The following is a 26,717-nucleotide window of genomic DNA, read 5'->3' on the forward strand; positions in this document are numbered from 1 at the left end:
CACACTAAACCACACTATCGGTGGATACAAAATCATGTCCAGAACAATACAGATCCTGAACATAAAATGTAGTGGAGAAGTGCTCACAGTTACATCACAGAACAAAATCCTTCGGCTGTTTCACCTTCATACTTACTCATTTTAACTAAAGTTTCAGTAAACTTTTCACAGTTGATTGCAACTCGACAGAGTAGGTGGATGAACTGATGATAAGAAAAGAAGTAGTCTAGCAGCATACGATCGTAAACATCATCTTTGCCCTGAAGATTTAAGAGAGCTTCATTTAAACTACATAAGCAACTGGACAGCAACCAGGTTTCCTAAGCAGCCAGCTTAATGTCACTGCACTTGTTTGATCGTGTACTAGAGGAAACCCCAATGGGTGTTTCCAGGTGTAACCCTTTGCTTTGGCAAGCACAACAGGGAGACTGGAGGAGGGATGGCAAAGCGATTCCCCCACCAGTGATAACTTTCAGTGTAGGATTCTGCATCGACAGACTGAGAAGGTGCCAAGCTGTGTGAATCCCACACCTTGGAGATGACAAGGACGCAGTGATTTTATATCCCATACAGATACTTAGATACATACACATGACTGCTTTTTAAATCATCGCTTGTCAGCTATGATCTGTGGAAGTCAGGATTTTCTTAAGGCCAAGCTTCACAAGCTTTCAAAGCAGCTTTTTCAGGAATGCCTCAAACCAAATGATAAATATATGCCATGGGTTTCGTTTGCCAATAATTGTCATGTAGCTTGGATGTATACACTTAAAATGGCATCAGATTCTGTAGAGCAGACAGCCAAAAGGAAATCTCAAAAACTCAAAGCAAATGAATGCAGCCTCATACAAAATGAATGAAGAATAAGCATGCACAACCACAGGAAGCTGTAATCATGGATGTGGTTTGAGGGGCTTAAAAATCTCCTGGTTCCTGATGTATCTGAATTCATTACCGAGGAAGCTGTGGCTGCCCCATCCCTGGCAGTGTTCAAGGCCAGGTTGGACACAGGGGCTTGGAGCAACCTGGTCTATGGAAGGTGTCCCTGCCCATGGCAGGGGGTTGGAACTGGATGAGCTTTAAGGTCTCTTCCAACCCAAACCATTCCTGAGTTTTTAAGTTCCAATATTGACATTATTTAGCATTGCATCCACGACCTCTGGCTACACAACAGAAAAATACCACTACAGACAGTTTCTGGCTCTATGCATGTTTTAAAAGCTTTGGTTACACAGTAGACTTGATGGTGCACAAATATACACAGCATCGTTCTGAAAGCTTTAAAAAAGAAGGGTTACTTACCCTACAGTAACCGTGCTTCTTCGAAATGTGTTGCCCACACAGATTCCCATCTACGTGCACATAGGCCCCATGTGCAGGAGATTGGATTCTTTCTGAATAGCAGTGTCCACTGGGGCTGTGCCTGCACCCAGTGTGTCCTTGCGACCACTGTACCTGAGGGCATAAGGGGTATGGCGGCTTCAACCACCACTCAATTCCTTCACCCATAAGAATCCCCTATGACAGGACTTGGAGTCAGCACAGGAGGAGGAGGACCACAGAATCTGTGTGGACAAAGCATCTTGAAGAACCACAGTTACTGTACAGCAAGTAACCAGTTCTCCTTCTTCAAATGATTGTCCATACATATTCCTTTTAGGGTGGGATTCACCTTACCTGACTTTAGCTATCTAAAATCTAGTCATTTCAGTATTCCCTGCAGTCAGTGGAGAGACAGACTCCTCTGGAGGAAGAATCACCCCATCAGACTTGGGGGCCTAGGTCAGGAAGGAGAGGGACTATTTGTCTCCTTCCACAGGTAACTGTTTAGCACCATTAAAGAGCCAGACACCGACCTTTTAGATAGGCAAAGTTATGTGAGCTGAATCCCACCATTGCTGCACCTGTAGTAATGGGATGTTGTGAGCAACTACAAAGTAGCCCCATTAGAGCTGGCATCCCATCAGGAAGCCCACAGATGTGACAGGACAGACTGAAAGCCCTGTACCCTACTTCAGGTGCTGGTATTTCACCCAAACAAAGAGCAGATCCCACTTCAGTCCTGCTGAATGGACTTTACCAAAACCTGAAGGATCTACTCAGGTGCCTGGTAATAAACCTTAACACAGCTTGAAACCCATCTGGACAGTCCCTGGGCAGCTCCTCAATTGTCTTTATAAATGCCACAAGCAGACTGGGAGAGTTTTCCTGAATACAAGGTCCAACCCCTTATCCTGTCTGGAATATGAAGCTATGTGTCACCAAGGGCAGGGAAATGGTGCTTCTGGAGTGCACATCTAGAATGGAGTATATGAGGACAACACATCTTGAAGAAGAATTACGCTTTGCTTACAAAGAAAATATAAATGCATCATGCTATTGGATTCTTGTTATACTCCTAGAAGATACGGGAAAACAATAGAGAAATGGCTACTGATAAGCCTAGAGCTTTACTTACCTTGCTGGCTTCCACCATGGTGGGCAAGAGGCACATGTTAAGTTCAGGACGTGGAGGACGAATATTGCTTTTTCCCCCTATTAATTTCAAATTTTCACGACATGGAAAATAAGGTCCAAGAGACACTGTAGTATAAGTTAGGATAAAACAGGGATATATTCAACAGGTCAATATTTGGCATCAGCAAGGAACACGATAGAGTAATAATAGCGTAAGAGAACTTCAAAATACAATCACTGAAATACCTACTTGGGATATTACTGTGGTGGTATGTACAATGATTGTGCTGTAGAAATGGAACCAGAGTATGTAGGAAATCATGAGGACTTAAAAGTACAAGCTCCTTGAGGACATCTACAAACAAAAAGTTGTTTTTGCTATTACATATTGTTATTTCTTTAACAGCAAACAGTTTAACTTCAGGCTCATGCATTTGCAAACTCGCTTTTGTATCACTCTTGCTGCACTTAGTGTGCACCATGGAGGTAGGCTCTAGTGTGAGTAACCATGGCATGAATACCCCTAAGTCAAGATTCCCTTCCCCTCTGCCATGGGGGGAAGACCTGCTCAGTGGCAGAGCAACCACTGGTGAGAGGGTTGCCAGCTTGTAGGAAGTAGAAGCTCAGTAAAATTACCCTCTTTTCTTCTCAAACATATTGGGTTTGATGCCTCTAAACTGTCAGCTGGCAGCGGTCAGGAGGGCAATGAGAAAGGCACTCAAAGCAAGGGGAAAATGCACAAAAACCAAACACAAAAAGTGATTTGGACACAGTTTTAGGCCTTTGTCAGCAAGCTTAAAAATGCAGATTATATCTATGACATCGTATCAAAAAAGCCCACAGTAGAACAAAACTAGATCTTTGTGAATTAAACCTTGTAATGCAAGAGAGACACATCTAATGTTTATATCTACAACTTAGAAAGACAAACCCATTCCATTCTACAAGCTATTCGAGCTTTACTGTTGTTCTTATACCTCCCAGTAACAGATCATAAAGCACATAAAAGCTGTTATTCAGACCAACTCAGTCACCATGCACCCTTCCGAGCGGAGCATTAGTATTTTAATGTCAGATTTGGGATTTGACTCTAAACTCACACCTGAATTCAGGAGTTATTATCCCTTAACATGCCCCTTATGAGGGGGAAAACTGGTCTCTCAAAACTAAGGCTGACATGTTGGGGGTTGGAACTAGAAGACCTTAAGGTCCTTTCTAACCCAACCATTCTATGTTTTTGGCTATGATTTTTGTGCATGTCTACACGCCCAGGGGAGTGGGAATACTAATTCTAACCTGACAAAACCAGGATTATTTAGGACAATGGCAATAGGCACATATTGACAAAACCAACCCCAATCTACAGAATATCTAGGAAGCATTTGCAGTTGCAAAAAATGTGATTTCGACCTCAAAGTGGGTAACTGCACAGAGCATGTCCTCCCTGGCTGCAGTTATGCTGTTCCAACTTACCGATACAAGCATTCCGAAGCTCTGGAGGACTGTAGGAATTCAGCAGAGTTAAGAGCTTATGGGCAAATTCAATTCGCTCCTGCCATTGAATGAGAGCTTGTTTCACATCTGCAGGGACAAATCCCAGAGCAATTCCTTGAGTTCATTTCTCATTAAATAAAACAGGGAATTTTACTGCTGAAGAATCTCTTTGTTTTCCCAGCATGATTTTAATCCATATAGAAATCTGTTGTATCTCACTTGTCTGCTGCTCTTAAGTTTGCTTAATCTAGTTTCATATTCTGCTAACAAATAAGTAAGTACCAATTTAATAACTTCTAACAATCATATCCCCCACTGTACAGGAAGTTATGAAACACAGGCAATAAGCAAGATAAAATACTGGGGGTTTGGCTCATGTGAAGAGTTATAATCAAACCTTTTCTTTGCAGGTATGGACGTGTGGACTTAAGAACTGAAAGGAAAATAGACAGAAGTTCTACCAGGTCTCCAGTCACATGGCAAGCTGTGGCCTCGTGGTACATCATGTGCAAGGTGTTGAAGGACTGCAAAGCAAGAAAAGCCAAACACATTAACAGACTTGTTTTACTTGTTATCATTTCTCCTTCTATCCTACAGAGACCACTCTGACATTAACACTCAAACAAGATGCACCAGAATATACAGTGCCAGATGCAATCACAAATTACTCAAAGATAATGATGTTTTAAAAGAGAATAATGGTGAGTACAGAATTAGGATATTTACCAATAAAGAAAAAGAGTGGGGAAACAGGGAAAAGGGACAGAAAGGGAGGAGAAAAGAAAGAGAACAAATGAATAATCAGGTGTCTTTTGGAACAACCAAATACAGCTGTTGGACCCGGATGTGTGGTTCTGGTAATGAACACTGGGCAACCTTGTATGAGGGGTTAAATTGAAACTTCCCTTTTTCTTCTTCTCATCTGACCCATACAGAGTCATATCAGATCTTTATCATGTGCAGGCCAGAGGGAAACTGCATTTGTAAAATGTATGGTAACATCAACCATACATTTAGTGGTTTAATCTGTACAAGAGGAAACCCCTACAAGTAGCTACCACCCATCTCAGCTCAGGAAATGGGTGTTTTGGTGAGCACATCCGTGTGATGTGAAAGACATTTAACACCACCCTCAGTTTGTTTTCAAGGTAAAAGCTTTATATTAGTGGCTGAAAAGAATGACAAGGTCTTCACACATTTATCTAAGACCCAATAAGCAAAGCATTATTTGAGAGAGTCTTTTTATATACCTGTAATCCCAATCTTTCTGTGGCAACATACAAAGTGATATTAGGGATGTGTAAAGACAGGCATAGGCATGTGAATTTGGGGGGACAAACTGAGATTAATATAGATGCTAGCCATTTTTCTAAGTGATGCTTAAGGACCCACACTATATGATTGTACATCAGACAGATTATTTCTGCTTTATAACTAAAGTATCTTCCGGGCATCTGTGATTTACAGAAATACTGGGAAGGAAAAGCAGCTTGTTTCCGAACTGCAGAAATTCCAGCACAAGATGTGAGAGAAGATATTTAATCTGCTGGTATTATAAAGATAAAAGAACAGTAACCTCACTCCCTGTAACACAAAATCTTGGCATGTCATTTTCATATTACAGTGACACTAAAGGACACGTGGCCAACCCTGCTGAGTGGACAACTTCTCTGGATGGTCCAAAACCTTGATCCAGTGTTCACTGCTGGTGAACAAGTGAAAACAGGAGTCCTGGCTATTTCAAGCTCTAAGGCAACACCACGTGCCTTAAAGCAGACTAAATATCCTATAAGCCTTGACAGGTGTTTGCATCACGTCCTCCTGACAACTTCCAGTTGTGCTGGCTGGCATCTTCTGATGCAATCCATTCCAATGGCCACAAGTACCCACTGGTCTTGCATCATGGACTTCCTCCAGTTTATCATGTCTCCCTGACCACACCATTCTACATATGACAGGAACGAGCTGCACCTCATTTATACACCTTCTCCAACACATCCAGACAATCTTAGTTTTTATTCTTGTACTCAAAAGAAGCTGTGTCCTTCCCCATTTTGCATTGCCAGTATATTTAATAAACGTGTTCTCATCCATCAACTTCATAATGGAAGTTCTGAATAGAAACCAAGAATATTTTCTTTCCCCTCTGTTTTGAACTAACTCAAATACCCATATACAACTGAAATACACTGTATGTGCTCCAGAAACACATTTTAGGTTTAGTCTCATCAGAAAGAATTCCAGCTTCTCTGTTCTAAGACCACTCTTCCTTGCAAATACAGCACAACAGGTAGGAAGGGTAGGGAAAACTGCCTCAGAAGTGCCCAGAAATATTAACTACAACTGCATTTGAGGATCCTTTATTTCTGTATTTTAACCTGTTGCCTTAACACTTCCCAACTAGTAATAATTGTGTGTCTGTGCTCAGCTGATCTGTAACAGAGAATGACACCAAACCAGCATTAACTCCCTCCTCTCAACATCATCTGCTGTTGGCTTTCCCTGTGTCTTGAGAACCAGGCAAGCACTGTCCTGATCTTTTTACTACTAAAGAAATCTTACTGAGGACAACAGGAGAAGTATCTACATGAAGAAGGCCAAGACTGATTACTTCCTATTCATGACACCTCTTAGTAGTTGCACCTTCTTCCACAGGCTTAACTTGCATTCCATACGATACCATGCTAAAACAACTGATTCTATGAATTTAAGCAAACAAGTTGTTGGGAAAGAAGGAATGACTTGATGTTAAAGTGGGATGTTTATTATGATTAAGTAACAATTTACCTCAGTCATCAGGATCAATCCTCTATTGAACACAACAAGAAGTCTGTCTTCATCAGATTCTAATAATATTCTGAAGGCACTAGGAAAAAAATCCAAATATTGAGAACACTGAAAATTACAAATTATCTTGTCATAATTCAGAACTCATTTTAAAATGCCTCTGATGTCAACTTCCTATTAGCCAAAGTAATTTATGAACAACCTTTACAGAAATATTGTAAGGATGCTGGGGAGAGACTCTTCATTAGGGACTGTAGCGACAGGACAAGGGGTAACAGGTTAAAAGTTAAACAGGGGAAGTTTAGATTGGATATAAGGAAGAAATTCTTTACTGTGAGGGTGCTGAGGCACTGGAATGGGTTGCCCAGGGAAGCTGTGAATGCTCCATCCCTGGCAGTGTTCAAGGCCAGGCTGGACAGAGCCATGGGTGACATGGTTTAGTGTGAGGTGTCCCTGCCCATGGCAGGGGGTTGGAATGATCTTAATGACCTTTCTAACCCAAACCATTCTATGATTTCCCAAATGAAGTCTGCAAAAATGCTAAAAATACTTCAAAAGATGGAAGTTTATGCTTGTGAAATGATCTGCTTAAATGGCTTCAGTTAAGTATATATTTAAGCATATATTTGGACTTTCAAATGTATAAAAATGTTTCTGACAGAAGATCTGATGCTTACAGCACAACAGAAAATAAAGGATTATGCTCCTGAATAGTTCCTCTCAATTCCTCCAGAGAATTTGGGAAATCCTGGCTGGGACTATAATCCCTTCAGGTAACACAGGCCCATTTTGCTTTTCATAATCATTTCAATACCTCGACAGTTGCACTTAAACCCCCAGTTTTGATCAATTTACAGTCATAGTGAAAATACCCAAACACCAGTTTCAGATGTACAACTAAGGCTAGAAATGAAAAACTGCTCGAAGATACAATACAATGAGACTCTGTCCCACAGGCACAACTCCTAAAAACCATTTCTGCCCCCAAATAACAATGTCAATGACAGCAGCTCAAATTACTGCTTTACCCACCTAGACTAGTCATGGTAGGCTGAGAATGGAATTTCAGCTTAAATGCTGAAGTAGGACACTGACTGATTTGGTTTTAGGCTCTTCCCAAAGGCCCTACTGATGCAATTTAGTTATTGTGTTTCTTTTTGACTCCAACAACATACATCTTGGTTTACATCTTTTGTGGTAAAATATTTGCTTAGTTTCTCAATCTTCAGCTGATGAAATATTCTCAAATAAATTATATTCACAAACAATGGTTTTGGGAACAAAACCCCAAACCTATAATTGTAACGTTCTGTTTGCTTACTTCTGAGTAATATGTTCCCCAAACTTTTCCCAAAAGAATAGATCTATTTTCCAAAATACCAACACTAGTTTTTATGGGTTTTATTGGGTAAAATACAGTTCTTATTGAAACAGAACTGATAACTTCAGTACAAGTTCACCTCGACCGTACCTTATTAAAGTCGTCCAACAGGACCGTCCGTCCAAGCAGCGCAGGTAACAGCTTATGGTTGTTTTCTTAAATTGCTTGATGTCTTCTATCTCCTCCTCTCTCATGTCTGGTCTCTGAGCTACAAACAGCTGCATGAGGTTAAACAGCTCTTCTACTGCCTGAAACACACAGAACAGTAGGTTAGAGTTTAGACTGGATATAAGGAAGAAATTCTTTACTGTTAGGGTGCTGAGGCACTGGAATGGGTTGCCCAGGGAGGTTGTGAATGCTCCATTCCTGGCAGTGTTCAAGGCCAGGCTGGCTGAAGCCTTGGGTGACACGGTTTAGTGTGAGGTGTCCCTGCCCATGGCAGGGGGGTTGGAACTGGATGATCTTAAGGTCCTTTCCAACCCTGACTATTCTATGGTTATATATCTATCTCACACTACGTACTGTGCATTGCTTCTGCTGAGGAGCATGCAGAACTAAGCATGTAGAAGCAAATTTAGATGGGAACACACTCTTAAGCATTGCTACAAAGTTCTGAAATCAGGAGACAACATTTTAAACTTAACTAAAACTAAATGGTTCTTACAAGCTAAAATTGTGACATGGATATTTTTCACCTATCTCAACTGTAGTTTGCTTGCTGTGTGGATTAGGACACAGATATTGGAGATAACCCTTTTGAACCTGAAATGGATGTTTTGAGGCTTCTTAACAGCAGAGCCCATTGTCCATATACCTATATTAAAAAATTGTATCTGAAATCCTGATCCATGTGACCAAACTTCCCAGATCTCCTGAAAGAATGCAAGGGATCATCTTCACCATTCTCTGATGATGACAGTACCATATTCTAAGTAACAGAATTCAGAAGGTTGCTTATGCTAAAACTTGCTGAAGCCCCATACGCATGTGAAACACTAAACACCAGTGGAGTACCTAAAGGCCCCTTCTAGACAATCCGAGGGGAGATGCAAACAATGAAAGCAGCAGGACTATTCACAGGACTGTCAGAGTATAACTTCGCTCTGAGAGCTGAATGAGACCAAAGCTCATCACAGAAACCCAGGCTGGTTTGGGCTGGAATGAACCTTAAAGCTCATCCAGTTCCAACCCCTTGCCAAAGGGCAGGGACCCCTTCCACTGGAGCAGCTGCTCCAAGCCCCTGTGTCCAACCTGGCCTTGAGCACTGGCAGGGATGGGGTAGCCACAGCTTCTATGAGCAACCTGTTCCTCCTCCTCTCCACAGTGAAAGAAAACTTTGAAGTGTTTCTGTCCTTGCACACCCATAAAGGACCCCAAGGCAACATCTGTTCAGTAATCACTCAAATCCACATACTTTGGCTCTTAGAAACTTTGTAAGCCTGTTTCTTCACCATTACACATGGACTATTTTAACTGGCATCTCCTCTCTACTGCAAGTGTCATAATGCTGCAGAGACAGTGCAACTCCTGGTGTACCAATGTTCTGCAAACATTATACAGGAGTGTTCCCAAGGTGAACCCCAGGCCATCCTCCATTTGCATGCCAGCAGCTCAGGACTAGTGCTATTCCACAAGCCTAAAGCCAGGAAGAAACTCACTGCGAATTCCTCCAGCTTAGCGTGTTAGAATGCAACACACTCCTCTCCTGAGACCACGTTAAAGGTACATTCTGGTATCCATCTACTTACCCCTGGGTACTGACTGGCGTGTGGCGTGAGGTTCTTGAAGGCCCACTGGATATTCTGGTGTGAAGCCAGCTGCCTCGTGAACGCAGGGGACTGCTCACAGCAGAGGCGCAGGATGCCGTAGTAGGCAGGCAGCATCCCCCTGTTGAAGAGCACCACATCCTGATCATCATGGTCTGCGAGGATGTAATTGAAGGCAATGTTCTTTGTCACCACGGGGTTCTGTACAATAAGGCGGACGTTCTCCGGACAGTCGACACAGACGTTGTACCAAAAAGACAGCAAAGCCTGTTTGTTGTGGTTGGTGGCTATAGCCGGCTCAGAAAGTTTAGGCTGGAAAAGGTTCCATAAGTCCATGAAGTAAGTAGAAAACATGAGTTTCTCAGTTTTGGAGATCAAACAATATGTCATGAAACTGAAGTAGGGCACAAGTTTTGTGGTTCCATGAACAGCAGCATCAACATATAGCTTAGCTCTGGAAAGAAGGCCAAGGAGCACATTGTAGACTTGATGAAGAACTACTGTAGTATCTGGGCTGAGGGGAAGGTCGCGGGTAGGGATGTGCAAAGAGCGGGTCGATCGGAACATCTGACGGAAGGAATTGCTTGGAATAAGCGACACCAAGAGATAGGCTGCAGCTTCAAATGAAAACAAATTTGTTACACCTTTGAAAGTGACACACATGCTTAACAGCCATTTAAACACAAATTACATCCTATGTTTCATTCACAGATTTCAAAGCATTTTACAGAATCTGGTATTACTACATTCACACTAGAGCCGAAATAAAAATAACCACAGTGGGTAAGACTAGCACAAAGCCTGCTGAAAGTGGTGCTGAGATTTGCTTTAGGGCCTCTTCCCCCATGCTCCCGCCTGCTGCTTGGCTCTAACTGTTCTAAAACAGTGTATCCAACACAGAAATGCAAACCCAGTTTTCAATGACTAAAGTGCCTACTGCTTGATCAAGACCTCATTACCTCCTCAGAGATGTTTATGATCAGTCTGTTGTAAAGCTGTACCTCCAGTTTCCCTCAATCATAGAAAACATATCAAAGTTTCCTGTGGCGTGTTACTGTGGAATCAGGAAAGGCTGAGAATGGGATCTGTCAGTCTCACAGTGTAACTCCTGGCAGAACAAACTAGAGCCAGGACACCCTGCAGCTGGGGAGCACAGGCTGCTTCTCCTTGACCCACAGCTCAAAGGCCTCAACAGACAATTACTCTGTGAGAGGTGACAGATGAACATGAGTTAGATCTAAGGAAGGAGTTCTTTACTGTAAGAGAGGTGAGGTACCTAACAAGTTGCCCAAGGAAGCTGTGAATGCTCCATCCCTGGCAGTGTTCAAGGCCAGGTCGGATGCAGTCTTGGGTGCCATGGTTTAGTGTGAGGTTTCCCTGCCCATGGCAGGGGATTGGAACTGGATGATCTTAAGGTCCTTTCTAACCCTAACTATTCTATGATTCTATGAACTACTCCTGTCTGTAGCACAACTCTGTGACGGGCACTACGGAGAACCTCTTGGTTCTTTTTCTCCTTTGGGTTTTCCTGATCTTGTAGGTTAACCACATCAGATAAAGAACCTACTGATGTATCATTCCAGTTATGAAATCAAAACCTAGTCTTCATCATGTCTCAATGAGGCAACACAGTTGTACTAATAGTTAAAATACAGCAATTCTAAAGCAGCTGCAAACTGAAGAAAAGACAAGTACAAGAGCATGGACTTCATTTGTGACAGGAATGCCCCATGCACAGTTAATGTGCTACAGCACAAGAATCATTTTCTTCAATTTAAATTCACTTACAAGTTCTGACTCTAGGGTAGTTGTGTGCCAGAAGGAAACGTTCCACCCAGTTTTCCATGTTCTGCAGCACCCAGCTGTGAGCTAGTTTGTTTCGAGGTGTTTGCACAGCCAGCCAATCCAGGCACTGAGAAGGGTTGTATTCAATGACCTGAAAGAGGAGTGGAAAAATCAAAAAGAATACATTAACCTTGATCCTAGGTACTGATTGCATATATATAAAATACCCCCAGCAACCCTAACAATAACTGCTATGATGTCCAAAATACATTTCCAAAGCATTTAGGGCTCTCAAGGCACTGACAAGAACGAGGTGGCTCTGGCAGGCAAAGAAAATCCTTATTATATTTCCCTGGTTTGGGCTTCTGAACCTTTTCTGAATCGAAGTTCAGAGCTTTGGAAAGGTCAGCCCAGAAAGTTACTCGCCAAATCTGTTCTGCATGTGAATCCTTTCTGCATCCTAAGAGAAGGTTCAGGGGAGATGCTATAACAAGTCTTCCAATACCTAAAGAAATTTGGAGAGGGGCTTTTTACAAGGGCCTGCAGTGACAGGACAAGGGGGAACAGCTTTAACTGACATTAGGCAGATGTTCTTCCCTGTGAGGGTGCTGAGGTGCTGGCACAGGGTGCCCAGAGAAGCTGTGGCTGCCCCATCCCTGGCAGTGTTCAAAGCCAGGTTGGACACAGGGGCTTGGAGGAAGCTGCTCCAGTGGAAGGGGTCCCTGCCCGTGGCTGGATGAGCTTTAAGGTCCCTTCCAACCCAATCCCTGTTTGTTAGGGCAATGTTTAGCACTTGGAAAACTGAACAATCTTTGGAAAGAAATAAAGCTTTTTGTATTTTAAAGAGCTAACACAAGACCTTAACGTCGAATCAGTATTTTCATGTGAGTTCTATCAAAAGAACACAAACTGTATGCAAATGTGTGCATATAGCTTCATGCTGAGGGGAACCATTGTGATTTTTATGAAAAGACAATTTCAAGAAATAAATTCATTTGGTGCTTTCCACAGGTAATGACAAGCCCAGTGTCACAAACACAATGGAGTGCTGTTGTGCAATTACCAAAGCTTTACAAATAACAAAGCCAAATGGAGCTTCCTTGCCTTTCTGGCTCTATATAGTTGAAAATGTGCTGACATCAGGCCACTAAATGTAGTTCATTCACATGTTAGTGTTAAAAAGCTGTTTTCTTTTTACCTTGAGACCCAGGTGCTCAGACAAGCAAAAAGGAACTCTATCTACCTACAGAACCACAGGCAGTGACTGGGTTGCTGAAGCTGTTCCCAACTACTCCAATCCACCTGAAGAGTACGAGCAGCTGAAATGACCAAACCTCTGCTTATAAAATATTAATGACAGTTTAAAAATAGACACATTAAGAACAATCTTTTCCTTTTTTTTTCTTAATAAAGACAAATGGATCTGTCAAGTTTCCTTTGCAATAGCTGGAGGGTCTCTCCAAAAAAGAGATTGTCATTGTTCACTGTCTTCACAGCTCAAGTGCTTTTTAATGCATACCAGAGGCTGGAGTGGCTGCAAAAGTAGGTTCTACATCCCAAACCTGTCTCTGCATGAACTACTGAGCCCCTAGTCCCTGCCTGCACAATTGGGTGTCTCTAGACCTGTGTCGCCGAGGGAAGGATAAAGATGCTGGCAACACCAGAGACTGAAAGTCTGACTTCCCAGCAGAAACCTGTCACTGATGCGCTTGCTCTGTAGGTTCAGTTTGTGTAGTAAGAATAAAGAGGGAAATAAAAAAGGATTACTTAACAAAGTACGTACCTAAACTTTGTGGCTAACAGAAGCATAGAGCAGGGGTACTCACTGTATGCCACAGCTTGCGTAGTGTCATAGGAAGTTTAATTACTAAAACTCTCTTGGAAAACAAGAGACATTCATAATCCACCACTTCTCTGTATACAGAAAGCAGCTAGATGTAATTCTTGACCTTGAGATCTGCTGTTTGAACTCTCTTTACCTGAGGTACAGCAGTTACAGTTAATATATATTATAATCAGATATCTAGCAAACACTTTGGTATGTGCTTTCCCAGATTACCTAGTGGTTCCTATCCCTAACTGCTCCTAACCAGGAATAACATACTCTTGGATATTTTATCCTGAAGTGCTTGAGTGGGTAAGACAGGTTTGTGTCTTACCAGAGGGCTGAGTACTGCACAGTAATAACCTGTTACAAGCCCCAGCCTCACTTTATGGACAGTATTAAAGGTAGTGAGTGTTCAGCAGCTTGTGCTCAGCAGTCTTCAGGCTGGGCTCACTGTGCTCAGGCAGTGATGGAGACAGTAAATTTGTACTGGAACTTAGAGTAGCTACCTGAAGTGATAGCTTAATTCCTAACCTATTGCTCAGAGCAAGGAATTCCTCTCGCTGCTAACTTGGTTAAAAGTCTCTTACTAGCTTTTGAAATGGGAGGAGGAATGGTCCTGCACCATAGCAATTACCCACTACATTCAATTTAGCACTACTTGAGGGGTGAAAAATGCTAAGGAGCATTTTACAGAGAACAAAAAATGTCAAACCAACACTCAAGGAAACAGCATATAATGGACACCCCCCCCAGAATGCTTTACAGTCCTTGCAAAAGAACAACTGAGAAAAATCAGTGGAATTTGCCTAGAAGCATTTTAGACCCTTATTATGAACCCAATAATTTCTCATTAAACTGCAATTTAGAGTTAAACTGCAATACCCATTAACCCAAATACTGTTAAAATAAAAGTTACACCAGAACTTCTAAATGTCTATTAGCTGTTGCTCTTTATTTGGAAGAGAAATGGTCATAAAACACTGAAAAAGAAAATAAAATCAGGAACTGATGCAGCAATAATGACAAGGAAAGGTAAAACTTTTTCATAGACATAAAAGAAACAAGAGAAAACCAATTTGGCTTCTGTCTGCTTTTACATGTTGTACCTCCCATATCCTCTGCAGAATGTAAGAAGCGAAGGGTGGCATTCCCGGTGGTCCACCGGCAAATTCCATGAGCATGGTCAGCAATTTGAAGAAAGGATTGGCTGCCTGGAATGTGTAAGGAAGAAAAATGTCCATTTGATCTATTTCACTCATTAATTTTTGTATAGTCTTTGTAAAACAGCCCAACTGTTGGTATAAAAACAGATTTCTACAAACTTCAGACATGAACATTTATAGTAGTTTTAATCCCCTATTATTTAATCTGTAAATAATCCATATATGTTGATATCCACATGTGGGTACAACAGAATTAAGCTACTGGTTATAGCTAGTGCCAGGCAACACAATCACACTACCTAGGACCAGTGTAGAAGTATATAGGCACAAGGAAACAACAGTTCACACTTTGTCATGTTATCATGGACAAAGAAGGAGGATCAGACTGTATAGTGCTGGAGGATTCACCAATTTACCCTGGTTTATACATATAAAAGATTTCCCTGCCTCAGAGAAGGCATTATTCTTAGGTATGTGCATAATACGTAACATGGATCCTGAACAGTTTATCCTAAAGCAGCACATTCTGAGGGTTACACTGTTTTCCTCTGAAACAACTAACAATCCTACACTAACATGTTGGCTCTACTATGAATTTTGTTGTTTAAGTTTGCTAAGACTCACCCAGCTTTCAACAATGCTTCAAGAAAGTGCTTACTACTGCTGTTACACATGTTGCACCTCACCAAAAACGTCTCTGGTGCATGTGTGTGTGTGTAAAGCAAAGAAAGCATAAAAACACAGCATAGGTGAGCATGAGGAGGGGAGTACACTGTCATCTGATAGTGCCCATTCCATCACACAAAGCAAAGCTGTCATGAGAGCGATTTCGGATGTGCCTCTTTTCCAATCGTAACTCCTCTGCTTGACATGTCCTCAATTTTTCCTGATTATTTTCCCTTTCCTGACAGCACTATATAAGAACTTCCTTGTGTGAGCATAGACTTCTCCATCTGGAACTCTCAGCATTTCTGTTATTACCAGGGCAGGAATTTATTCTGTCTGAGAAATAAGTCTGCATGCACAGAACTGCAAAGAAGTGCCCCAAAAATTGAACTAGTTGACGATAATTATGTAGGAGCAATCCCAGGCACAGCTACAGGTTGGGCAGAGAAGAGATTCAGAGCAGCCCTGCAGAGAAGGACTTGGGGGTGCTGGCTGATGAGAAATTGAACATGAGCCAGCTTCAGTGTGCACTCACAGCCCAGAAAGCAACCGTATCCTGGGCTGCATCAAAAGGAGCGTGACCAGCAGGTCAAAGGAGGTGATCCTGCCCCTCTACTCTGCTCTCGTGAGACCTCACTTGGAGCATTGTGTGCAGTTCTGGTGTCCTCAACATAAAAAGGACATGGAACTGTTGGAACAAATCCAGAGGAGGCCACGAGGATGATCAGGGGACTGGAGCACCTTCTGTATGGAGACAGGCTGAGAAAGTTGGGGCTGTTCAGCCTGGAGAAGAGAAGGCTGCATGGAGACCTCATAGCAGCCTTCCAGTATCTGAAGGGGGCTACAGGGATGCTGAGGAGGGACTGTTCATTAGGGATTGTAGTGACAGGACAAGGAGTAATGGGTTAAAACTTAAACAGCAGAGGTTTAGATTGGATCTAAGGAAGAAATTCTTCACTGTTAGGGTGGTGAGGTGCTGGAATGGGTTGCCCAGGGAGGATGTGAATGCTCCATCCCTGGCAGTGTTAAAGGCCAGGTTGGACAGAGCCTTGGGTGCCATGGTTTAGTGTGAGGTGTCCCTGCCCATGGCAGGGGGGTTGGAACTGGATGGTTATAAGGTCCTTTCCAACCCTAACTATTCTATGATTCTAAGATTATTGTTACCAATTCTTTTAATTCATGTAGGTGGAGAAGCTAGAAATACATTGTCCTCAAATAAAACCTTCATCTTAAATTGCATACCAGGTTTAGAAAATACACAATACAGTTATAGACTTCATTTAATGTCACAAAGACTTCCATGGAGCATCTTCTATGCAAGATTTTTGGTTAGGGAAGGATTATTTAAGTAAGTTAAAACAGAAAAATATGAACACAGATGATTTAATATACATGTAGGATGTTTACATACCTCAGGAGTCAACTTCGCTATAGATGTGAAAAGCATGGACACAATCTGAAAAACAGAACAAAGAAAACTCACTTAGACTTGTGCTTATTCAGCTAAAGAATACAAATTACCCCCTTACACTTATTAAGCAGTTACAGTGTCTGATACTTACATGTTCTGCGAGTCGATTATTGTACCGACACAAACTGAAAATGAGATTGCATGTTTGCCTGATGTTGATACCATCACGGATATGTTGAAACAAAAAAGGGAAACCCTGCAACAAACAAGGAGATACTAGCACACTGTCTACTGTTATGTACGTACACATGCATCTGTGCTTTTCTATGAGGCTTATACAGTCATATTTAAAGGAATTACCTTTCCTCCTGTTAATGCTGCCATGTCGTTTTGTGACAGAGTCAAATGTCTAAAATACAAAAGAAAACCTTTATCACTTCAGTAATTAAGGTAAAGGAGAAATACAGGCCTGAGTGGTAGCTTATATTCTTTATATCACAGTATATAAAAGAAAATAAAGGTACTGATATAAAACTGAACAAATGTGATAAATACAGTCTACTTAAAGCTAATAAATAAAAGAAATACAAATGTGGGCAACTAAATGTGCTCAAGGATTTGACCTGACTGTTATTTGGTCAACATTAACTAAATATTTATCTTTCAAATGGTTAAAAATATAATGGGCCCATAAACAATCTCATTTATACTGTTAAAAAAGCACAAAAGAAAAAACCCCACACCAACAAACCCACAAAATCTGTCATTTCTTTCTGGCCTAGCTCAGATTAGAATTTACTTTGGGTTTTCGGAAGCTCTTGCCTTTCTGAGCGAGACTGTTCGACCAGAAGAGCAATCAGGGCAATCATCTTCTCCAGCGCAGCAGGTCTGTATTTTTCTTCTGCCAAAGAAAGTATATCTTCCTCTTCCTCCTCTTCCTCCCCTTCTTCCTCAGAAAGTACTTCAACCTGTGGCTGAAGGGAGAAACAAGATAACTTCATTGTGGACATTTTGTGCCTTCATTTCAAAGAGCCTGTTGTGGGCTTTGTTATTTATCCACAACAACCTAATAAGCTTGCATGAATCAAACCAGGTGAATACCTCATCACTTGATTTTCACATTGAAATATTCAGTTTGCACAAGCTAAACTGTATTTACAAATACAAGAGGTGGGTTGGTTGAAGGCACTACACAGCCTGATATGCTGGTCTATTTAATAAAGAGCAAATGCATTTAAAAGCTCAAGCTGTAAAATAGGAGTAAGCAATCAATTGCTATTACCATTAATAGCATGGTAAGGGCAACTTTAATTGCTTCTACTTAATATCTATTTCTATAGTAAATAGAAATAGCTAATTCAGCATCTTTCTTGAATATTATATCCACTTAAACATTGAAGAAGATAACATGAGTGAAGCAATTTAAATTTAACAGCTGAAAGATGGTTCAAGAGACACAGCAGGAATGATGACATAGGTAAAATAGGAAAGTGGTTCTTGTTACACAAGATACCCAAACTTACATTCTCAGGTCCTTTAGTTCCCATGTAGAAATGGACCATTGTAGATATGGCTTGCAGTGAAAGCAAGAACTGGCTCTGAAACAAGCAGATATTAAATTACTTCTATATATATATATATGCTTATACACAACTCATTCTCCAAACTACCAGGTTATACTCACTTCCTCTTCTCCCATTTTGGCAAATTCATAAAGAAAGGCGAAGTATTCTGTGAGATGTTTACTGTGAGGCTTCACACCATGCTCCATGATTGACAAGAGAGTCTTCACAAAGCGTGTCACACAAGAGCGACTGCCTATGTCCTCCACAGGACCATCCATGTCATCCGAACTGAAAACAAAACCCAGTTTAGGTTATGTCACACAATACATGGAGCATAAAATCATCTAGAATCAGGAACACACTAAAATATTCAGACAAACTTGCAGTTTTCTACTCTGTCCTGCTATCATACACAGCTCTTTCACCCTCTGGCTTACACCAAGTATATCCTACATAACAATGTGGCTTAACAGAAAGTAGCATCTCAAAATGTTGAAAGGGCAATAAAATCAGTATCCTGAATCAAGATTCCAGTCAGGAAAAGAATTCTTAGAAAAACATTATTAGGGGATCTCCTACTTCAAATCATCCCCTTGATGAAGGGGATCTTACTCATCTACTGGAAGTCAGATCTTAAAACAACTGACAGAGGCTTTTAAAGTAAGGTTTCCCGAGAAAAACATGTGCCATGAAAACTGCATCTTCAGGTGCTGAATTTTGTCCTGGCAGTGTGGTTATTACAAACTCTGCCATTTTTGCTCTGGAAAAAAAAAGTTACTATCAGGATTCACAAGCTCAACCCAAGAAATGAGAGAAAAAACACTTTCTTCTTCTTCTCATGATGTATCAAAAAGGACAAGGATTTCACAACTGGAGACAAAGTGACACCTTTCTAGACAATCAGCAGAAAAAATGGGATCCAACTGTTTTTTCCTACTTTTTGACAAAGCCTGTGATTTAGTTACAAGATACAGGACAAGCCTCTCAGCTCCAATCACCAATACCAGACTTACAACTCAAAATTTACACCTATATCCTCTGGATCCAATCTACGATCAGATTCTCATGTTTAAGCAGTGAGATTTACACTTGCACCACGTTACTGGCAATGAAAAGACCATACTGAAAACCTAGGCTAAGGGATTTTCAAACAATGTCTTTTTAGACACTGGCTTTTGCAACCATAGTAGTGTTTTTTAAATAAACCAGAGCACTTTGGATAGAATAATAGAGAAAACTAAACCACAATGATTTTTATGAGCCCATTCTGAATAATTCATTGAACACAAGCAGTTATGGTAATGCATGTAGTAAGTAGAAGTGCTGAGGTGCTTTGCTTTTACCAGTCTTCCATTCCTGGCTGAAGATAGAGATGTGCATGCACTGGCCTCAGTCTCTGTATCACGTGAATACACAAGCGCTGGAACATCTGCAAATGGACAAGCAAATGAACTCCACATGTTCATTCTTTTACATAGATGTCAACACTGATTTCCTAAGCAAAGACTATTCTGTTGTTGAGCACTACTTCCAGCTCTGTGGAATTCAAAGCTGAAGTTGGGATTGAGACACCGAAATTCCACTTCTTACTGCACTGACAGGTCGTATTTTAACAAACCTGGTATTTATCAACACATCTGACAGAGAAGCCCTAAAAAGTGCTTTTAATATTGGCATGCGCTGCTCACTACTGAAACATGACTCAAGACTGCTGCTCATAAACATTATTGTTTCTTCAAATCTCTATTTTCTGGAATGCTTAGACATTTTTTGCAAGATATTTCTTATTTTGCCTCTGGCTATAAGAATTTATGGATAAATTTTAAGGAAATTCCTTCCCGTAACTTAGAAATTATAAAACATTCATCAGCTTTGCCTGAAATCTGCCACAGAGTTTTCCCATTAAAGGAATATATCCCTTTAACGAAATGTTGCACACAGGAACTATGTAGGCTTCTGTATCTAAGTGTTACCTCAATAATCAGAAACCCAGTTGAGGTATTCAGATGAGAAAGTAAATGCTAACTTTTTTACCTAACCAACTTGCAAAGAAAGTGTAAGTGAAAGTATTAATAGTACTTGTATTTGTGAATATCAAATGTTCCTAATATAGGTTTGGGTTTATTTTCCAGTTTGAACTACTTCCAGAAAAGGGTATTACCAAACTTTGTAGCATAATATAAAATCAAATCAACCCACAAAAACCCAATGCAGAAGTTAAGAACTGAAGCTCTGAGTAGTACTGAATGTACATAATCTATTCTTTTTTGTTTGATGTATATCTTGACACATTATTGTTGAACTAATTCAGAAAATAAGACCTTTTTATGTAATGTGTTCAAATTCAGAGATCATGAGGCAGTTGTAGAAAACTTAATTTGCGTCTATTGTGTCATTGTGTGACTACAGCACTATATTAATGTCGATTATGTTTCCAACAACAATAATGCTCCCATGGCCAAATGTATTCTCTAAGTTATATGCAAGAATGGAAAAGAATAAGACAATTACAGGAATGAACAAAAACTCTCAGAATCATTGTATGTGTCATAATAATTGTCCGTTTCTGTTCATGGGTCAAGCAGTCACCTGACTTAGAAAGGAACATTCTTTCTTACCTGTCTCACAATCTGATTGGGACACTTTATTAGAATCTGCATTGGCCACCAATCATCATCAGCCATACGATCCAAAAACCACTGCAGAAGATACATACTTTGTTAGTTTTGTTCCAAACTTGTTCTAGTCCAATCTTCTTTTTGCATGATATTAAAGTCTGAAGAGAAATTGATGTAACTATTATTAAGGAATAAGCGAGTTTTAATCCAAGGGAAATCTAAATGTCTTCTGTGTGTGAGAAGAAAGGAATAAAGATCAACAGCAGTAAACATCAACATTAACTTATATCCAGTTTCTTCTGTGTTCTGCATGTCATTGTTCAATTATCTGGAAGAACATGCTCATCCTGAAAAGTGATGTCAACAGAATAAAAAACAATGCTTACAATGAATCGTGTAGAATAGGGATAGGCTTAAACAAGAATGGAGTTCCTGAATTAATCTCTATGCATTTTAACACATGGAAAAGCCTTACTACCTCCAGAGACAGGAAAGGTATAAAAGTAACAGAATGATTTAGAGTTAAGACTCAGCAATTAATACAGCTGAGTTTCCCAGGATTTTGTTTGAGTCACAAGGAAAACCAGTTTAATATCAAGAATCCAAGTGGTTCTCCCTTTTATTGTAATTGGAAATGAGTATTATTTACTATATTAAATGTCTTCACTTGTTCTAAGCACCTTAAGACTACATCACACAAACAAAACTGTATCACCCATATATGGAATGTTACATAATAATTAAGCAATCTAGAATTAATTTATAAAAGAATAATCCATTTAATTCTTTTCTGCTGAATAAGGTCTAGTGCGGGATACAGGATGTATTGGGATCCCTGTGCATTTAAACTATCACAGAAAGTCCATCACAGTATCCCAGTATTGTTTTGGCTAACACCACAGTGACTTCCTTGGTGTTTCTCAGTCCTCTCCACTTTGTCCCAGACTCCCACTCCCTAAAGATTCCCTTGAATCTTTAAAAGCTTTATATAAAAACATTCCTCCATTTTTAACTCCTCCTTCTAGGGCTTTTAAGTCTTTCTACACATTGGGTTCAAGGTCCACAGCTTCACAAGCAAGGTGCCATACTAATTTGTTTTTACTAATTTGAAAACAAGACTTCAGCCGGCTCCTACTCCCCTAAGCTTCTTCATTGCATCACAGCCTTTTATCTCACTGCCCTCGATCCAACTTCAGGCCCTGCTACTCCTTAAACATTAGTCTGTCTTTCCATTTCTCTTGTGTGATTTCATTTGAACACCCCTTAATGACATAAATCAATATGTAATAATCAAATAACAAGGTGGTGACACTCTGTCTGTTTTAATTCAGTGTTAAAATGATTTGGGGCTGTGGTCTCACCACAGGTTTCTGAAAGCAAAAGTCAAGTCATTCCCCAGAATCTGCAGTAATCAGAGAGGATGAATTTCATCTCACAGTGCACAAATATGCCAAATACAGTAGTTCCAAAATATTCCAGGGATACGAACCTCCAGGAAAGTTAAACAATATATAGAAAGTTGGTTTGTACTTTGCTGAGTTCCTAAGTCACTTACTTCACAAGCTGCCTGACTGTTATTAAACTGTTTTGTTAACAGTTCAATCCACTGAAGCATTGTAGGCTGCAAAAAGAAATACAGAAAAAACTATAACTTAGAATAATAAATTGCTCCTTAATCCTTAAACGTTTCTAAACAGTCAGAACAACAAATCTTGAGCACAGAAATAATAAATGCTTTATGAACTGGTAATGAGTTGTAGCTACACAAAAATAACAGTACATACATTTGGAATCAATGCAAGTTGCAAGCCACGTGTAGTGGCTGCTCATGTAATTCTACCCAAATGTAATTCTTACTAACCCCAGACCATTTAGAATTAGTAGCATGTCACCACAGACAAGAAATAAGTAACATATGACTAAGACTAAAGATGGTTCAGATGGAACAGAACTTTTCTGTTGTTCATGGGAGTATTTACATATATTTGAATATACATAAATACACCTTTTATTATGTGTTAAAACCAGAACCCACACTTTCACCATTGTGCAGTGCTTCTTTTAAATGTGTTTAAATAACACTATTTATACATTAACTTTGTATCACCTGTGGTACCTATTACACCTCAAAATCAGGCTTTTAAAATGAAACAGTACAGACATCCTTCCCACTGTATTCATGCAGCTACTTAATGAGAATTTACAAGTAAATGGAATACCTTTTCCTTTGAATGAATAAATGTCTCTAGCACAAAGGAAGTGCTTAACTGAAAAGAAAAAAAATAATAATATTGCACCATTAATTATAGAAATGTCTGAATTAAAATGTAAAAAAAGGTAAAAATACAGAATAAGCATGATTTTAATTTTATTTTTATGATATATTTTCAAAGTACTTACTTTTGCTGTCATCAGGGAAACCGCTTTTGGGTCTGGTAGCGTGCTTGGGATGCTACTACACAACTGCCACATAAACCTAGAGTCAGTAATTGTATTTGTTAATTAAAAGACATTATGAAAATCAGCGAGAAAAGATGCATTAATATTACATTTTTAAGGGAAAACTTACCCAAAATATGTATGTTCAAATATGTTCTTGTCTTGTAGAAACTGCATGTTATCATGCCATATCCACTGAAGAAAAAATGCTAACATCAGATACAAGAAAGCAGTTTATTTCACTACATAAGCATGATTTTAAGAATATTTAAACGCTTGCCATGGCTAAGAAAGCAGCATTTTTTCTTATGGAAAATTATGTGTGAAAGCATTTTCTTCATTTTAAAGGATTAGCTCAAAGTTGTGCTATTTATATCATAGTGAGTATTAGTTTTGCCTGTTGTATGGCTGCGAAACAGAGCTCAGAATCTTCCGTTTCTGTGATCTCAGTTTTACAACTTTATTACATTTTTAGGCTGAGGTTTTTGAGAACTGATCCAACACGTCAAAAAAGAACCACAGTTTTAGACCTTATTGTGCTGTCTGTGACAGTGCAGTGACTTAAAACCCCCCAAACCTCTCTAAACACAGCTTCACTAACTGCAATCAGTCAGGCCTTCCAGCAGCCAGGTATGGCTGAAGTTCTGACCTAAAGCCTGGTGAGCTCTGTGAACTTCTGATAAACTCTCAAATAGGAATATTTGCCTCTCCATCATTAACCAGAACAAGATTTCATGCCAGGTTTCCCCTTTCCTCTCTACAAAATGATGGTTTTGACCACATCTGTAGTGTTTTTTACATAAAAATAATTTAAAACCTTAACCTTGATAAAATCTGTTATTATTTTTAAGAGAAGGATGAAAAGCACAATCTGCTTTGCTGGCTAGGGATGAGTTTCTTTAAGTTAAGAGCCTAACACATAGTTAGTGATAAAGCAATACCCTAGAGGGAGCAGGGAAACGGGCTTTTCAGGAGATAGAAAAGGAGAAGAATGTCATACAAATCCCATATTGGGGATGTATCTAGCACAGGGGGATCCCTAGTGAAACACTCTGCTCCTGTGCTCTACCTTTTCCAATTTCTCAGGCCACACATGGCTTAAATAGTATCTTTATATAAACAGCCAAGTGTCCTAGAAACAGCCCCATCACTGTGGAGAACAGGGAGGTTTAGCTGTTACTGGGGTTTGTTTCCACTATCCCTTTTCCTAAAACCTGGGCTACTCTATGCCTATGGGGAAGGAGGGATCCGTTTCTGATTGATGCTTTCACTTGGAATTTGAAAACCCCCTAGCAAAAGTGCAAACAAAGAGTTGGAGCTATTCTCTTATCTTGTCCCACCTCAAAGCAAGATATTGCTGAGGAACTAAAGGATGAAAAGGATGCTGGTTAGCAGGTACTACTCCTTCCTGTAGTACTGCCACTGTTCACAAAATGCTGGTAAGTGCTCACAACAACCAACCAACCACTGTTCTACTGATTTTTGTAAATATGAAGCAGAATGATGCAGAATTAAATTAGAAAATACAGGTCAGAATGAGAAAATGTCTAAAATTTACATTCAATGGAAATCTGAATTTACTTCCTATCAAAGACCATTGTGCTAAGGCAGGCAACTCGATGAAAGAATAGTCATCTTATTGATTTAAACTGTATTTGCTTTCCTGTGGTTATGGAGATTCCTGTTTAGTATTTCCTATGGCATTTTAAAATTGATATTAAAACAAATCAACTTGTACCTCCAGCAATTCTGATGAAACATCAAATTTGTAGTCTTTGCCATTTTCCTCCTCTGGTTCCATCCGCTTATAAAACAGCATGTAAGCACTGTGTGTCTTTAAGAGAAAAACATCTGTATCATTTTTGCTTTGAGAGATAAATCATGAAAGTAGAAATATAATCATGGAACAAGTGTTTGGAAGAGAAATACCTTTTCAAAGGAGAAGTCCATAAATTTATCAGTAACAGAATCGTAAGTTTTTGTCTGTCAAAAAGAAAGTAAAACCATTAATTACAAGTTTGTTAATGGTTTGGTTATTGACAGTTTGTGACAAATGTGCAAGTGAATTTTATCAGGACACTTGCAGAGAGGCTGCTGACAATTTATTTCTTGTTCAAAGTCATTTTCTTTCTTTCTTTCTTTCTCCTTTTTGGGTTTTTCACAGTTGCTATGCAATATTGTGATCTGTATCTCATGCAATTTCCTGCCTCACCCATCTCATTGACACCTCTTCCTTTAAGGCACCTGAAGGTCTTTTATCTATTTGACACATAAAATATTGTTTTATTGTCTTTATCAGACAAGAGGAGTTTTCTTACGCACAGGACTGTTCTAGTGAGATCCTGCATTATTCATTGTGTGTTTTATACGATGATACAGAACTATAAAACAATCAATTCAAGCATAACCTGAGAACATTTGAGTGTCATTCAACTCTTATCTGTATTAACATCATATAAAAATATTCAGACTGATGTCACAGGACAGTGGGCTGACCCAAAAGATAAAGCTGACAGTGTATTACAAAACCTTGCCCTGCCAAAAGGAAGCAAACATCAACTTAAGAAACTTTATCTCCTTATAATAAAAGCAAAGCTATCTAAGCCTGGAAATCCTTTAGATCTGTTAGCCTGACAACCACTTACTAATATGAGAGCTCAAACTTTGTCGCTGAACCACAGCATAAACTGTTCACAGATCTGACAAGTTCTTAGTTCAGGTCTGCCACCAATGAAAAAGGATCAGGCCACAAGGGATTCACAGACCAGAATCTGGAAATCACTGACATAAGGCATAGACAAAGATCAAAAAGCCCTGTTTTGAGGCATAAGCTTGAAGTAATTACTCCTTCAGTCAGTGGTCTGAGCAAAGCAGCCATCCAAGCAAAGGATTCCTAAATTAGTTACATACTCACTTGTCAGTATGTATAATATGGTGATAAAATCAGATATAGTGAAGACATACCTCTACTTTGAAGAGAGACTAGTTCCCCTAATTCCTTTAGATTCATTAACAAGGCCTACAGTGTAGTTCTGATACCTGTCTTTCAAAACCACATAAAAACACCTGTATTCATATTCACAAATTAAATGATGTGAGAGTTGTTACAGGAGAAATTAAAACCCTTCTCCTTTACTGTCCTAACTACACTGGTTGCTCTACACTTTATTACTACAGCAAGTGTAGAAAAACTAGACAGCTGCATCAGCAGTTGCAAACAGTTTCACTTGGTCAAAACTTTCAGCCCCTAAAGGAGAGGGAGACCCTTTGAAGAGATCAATGGTGGAAGAGCAACCATCTCCTAAATGAACACAGGATAAAAGTCCACATGCTCAACAAAGGTGTCAAAGGTTTAAT

General features: G+C 39.8%; 1 protein-coding gene across 1 annotated transcript in view; it reads right to left on the reverse strand.

Moving 5' to 3' along the window:
• Window positions 1–26,717, reverse strand: part of USP34 (ubiquitin specific peptidase 34) — a 134,632-nt gene that overhangs the window by 5,598 nt on the left and 102,317 nt on the right. Inside the window, exons 52-75 of the mRNA XM_034060303.1 lie at window positions 25,290–25,343; window positions 25,099–25,194; window positions 23,491–23,555; window positions 23,322–23,397; window positions 23,141–23,188; window positions 22,477–22,542; window positions 20,922–21,002; window positions 19,647–19,732; window positions 18,423–18,591; window positions 18,262–18,336; window positions 17,561–17,712; window positions 17,099–17,147; window positions 16,890–16,994; window positions 16,739–16,783; window positions 14,605–14,709; window positions 11,674–11,821; window positions 9,868–10,502; window positions 8,210–8,367; window positions 6,739–6,817; window positions 4,349–4,475; window positions 3,931–4,038; window positions 2,708–2,812; window positions 2,459–2,583; window positions 137–260 (exon numbers count right to left, since the gene is read on the reverse strand). Coding sequence (XP_033916194.1) covers window positions 137–260; window positions 2,459–2,583; window positions 2,708–2,812; window positions 3,931–4,038; window positions 4,349–4,475; window positions 6,739–6,817; window positions 8,210–8,367; window positions 9,868–10,502; window positions 11,674–11,821; window positions 14,605–14,709; window positions 16,739–16,783; window positions 16,890–16,994; window positions 17,099–17,147; window positions 17,561–17,712; window positions 18,262–18,336; window positions 18,423–18,591; window positions 19,647–19,732; window positions 20,922–21,002; window positions 22,477–22,542; window positions 23,141–23,188; window positions 23,322–23,397; window positions 23,491–23,555; window positions 25,099–25,194; window positions 25,290–25,343 — 2,881 coding nt within the window. The remainder of the gene's footprint in view (window positions 1–136; window positions 261–2,458; window positions 2,584–2,707; window positions 2,813–3,930; window positions 4,039–4,348; window positions 4,476–6,738; window positions 6,818–8,209; window positions 8,368–9,867; window positions 10,503–11,673; window positions 11,822–14,604; window positions 14,710–16,738; window positions 16,784–16,889; window positions 16,995–17,098; window positions 17,148–17,560; window positions 17,713–18,261; window positions 18,337–18,422; window positions 18,592–19,646; window positions 19,733–20,921; window positions 21,003–22,476; window positions 22,543–23,140; window positions 23,189–23,321; window positions 23,398–23,490; window positions 23,556–25,098; window positions 25,195–25,289; window positions 25,344–26,717) is intronic.

Source organism: Melopsittacus undulatus, chromosome 3, assembly GCF_012275295.1.
Source record: "Melopsittacus undulatus isolate bMelUnd1 chromosome 3, bMelUnd1.mat.Z, whole genome shotgun sequence".
NCBI classification, from domain to species: domain Eukaryota; kingdom Metazoa; phylum Chordata; class Aves; order Psittaciformes; family Psittaculidae; genus Melopsittacus; species Melopsittacus undulatus.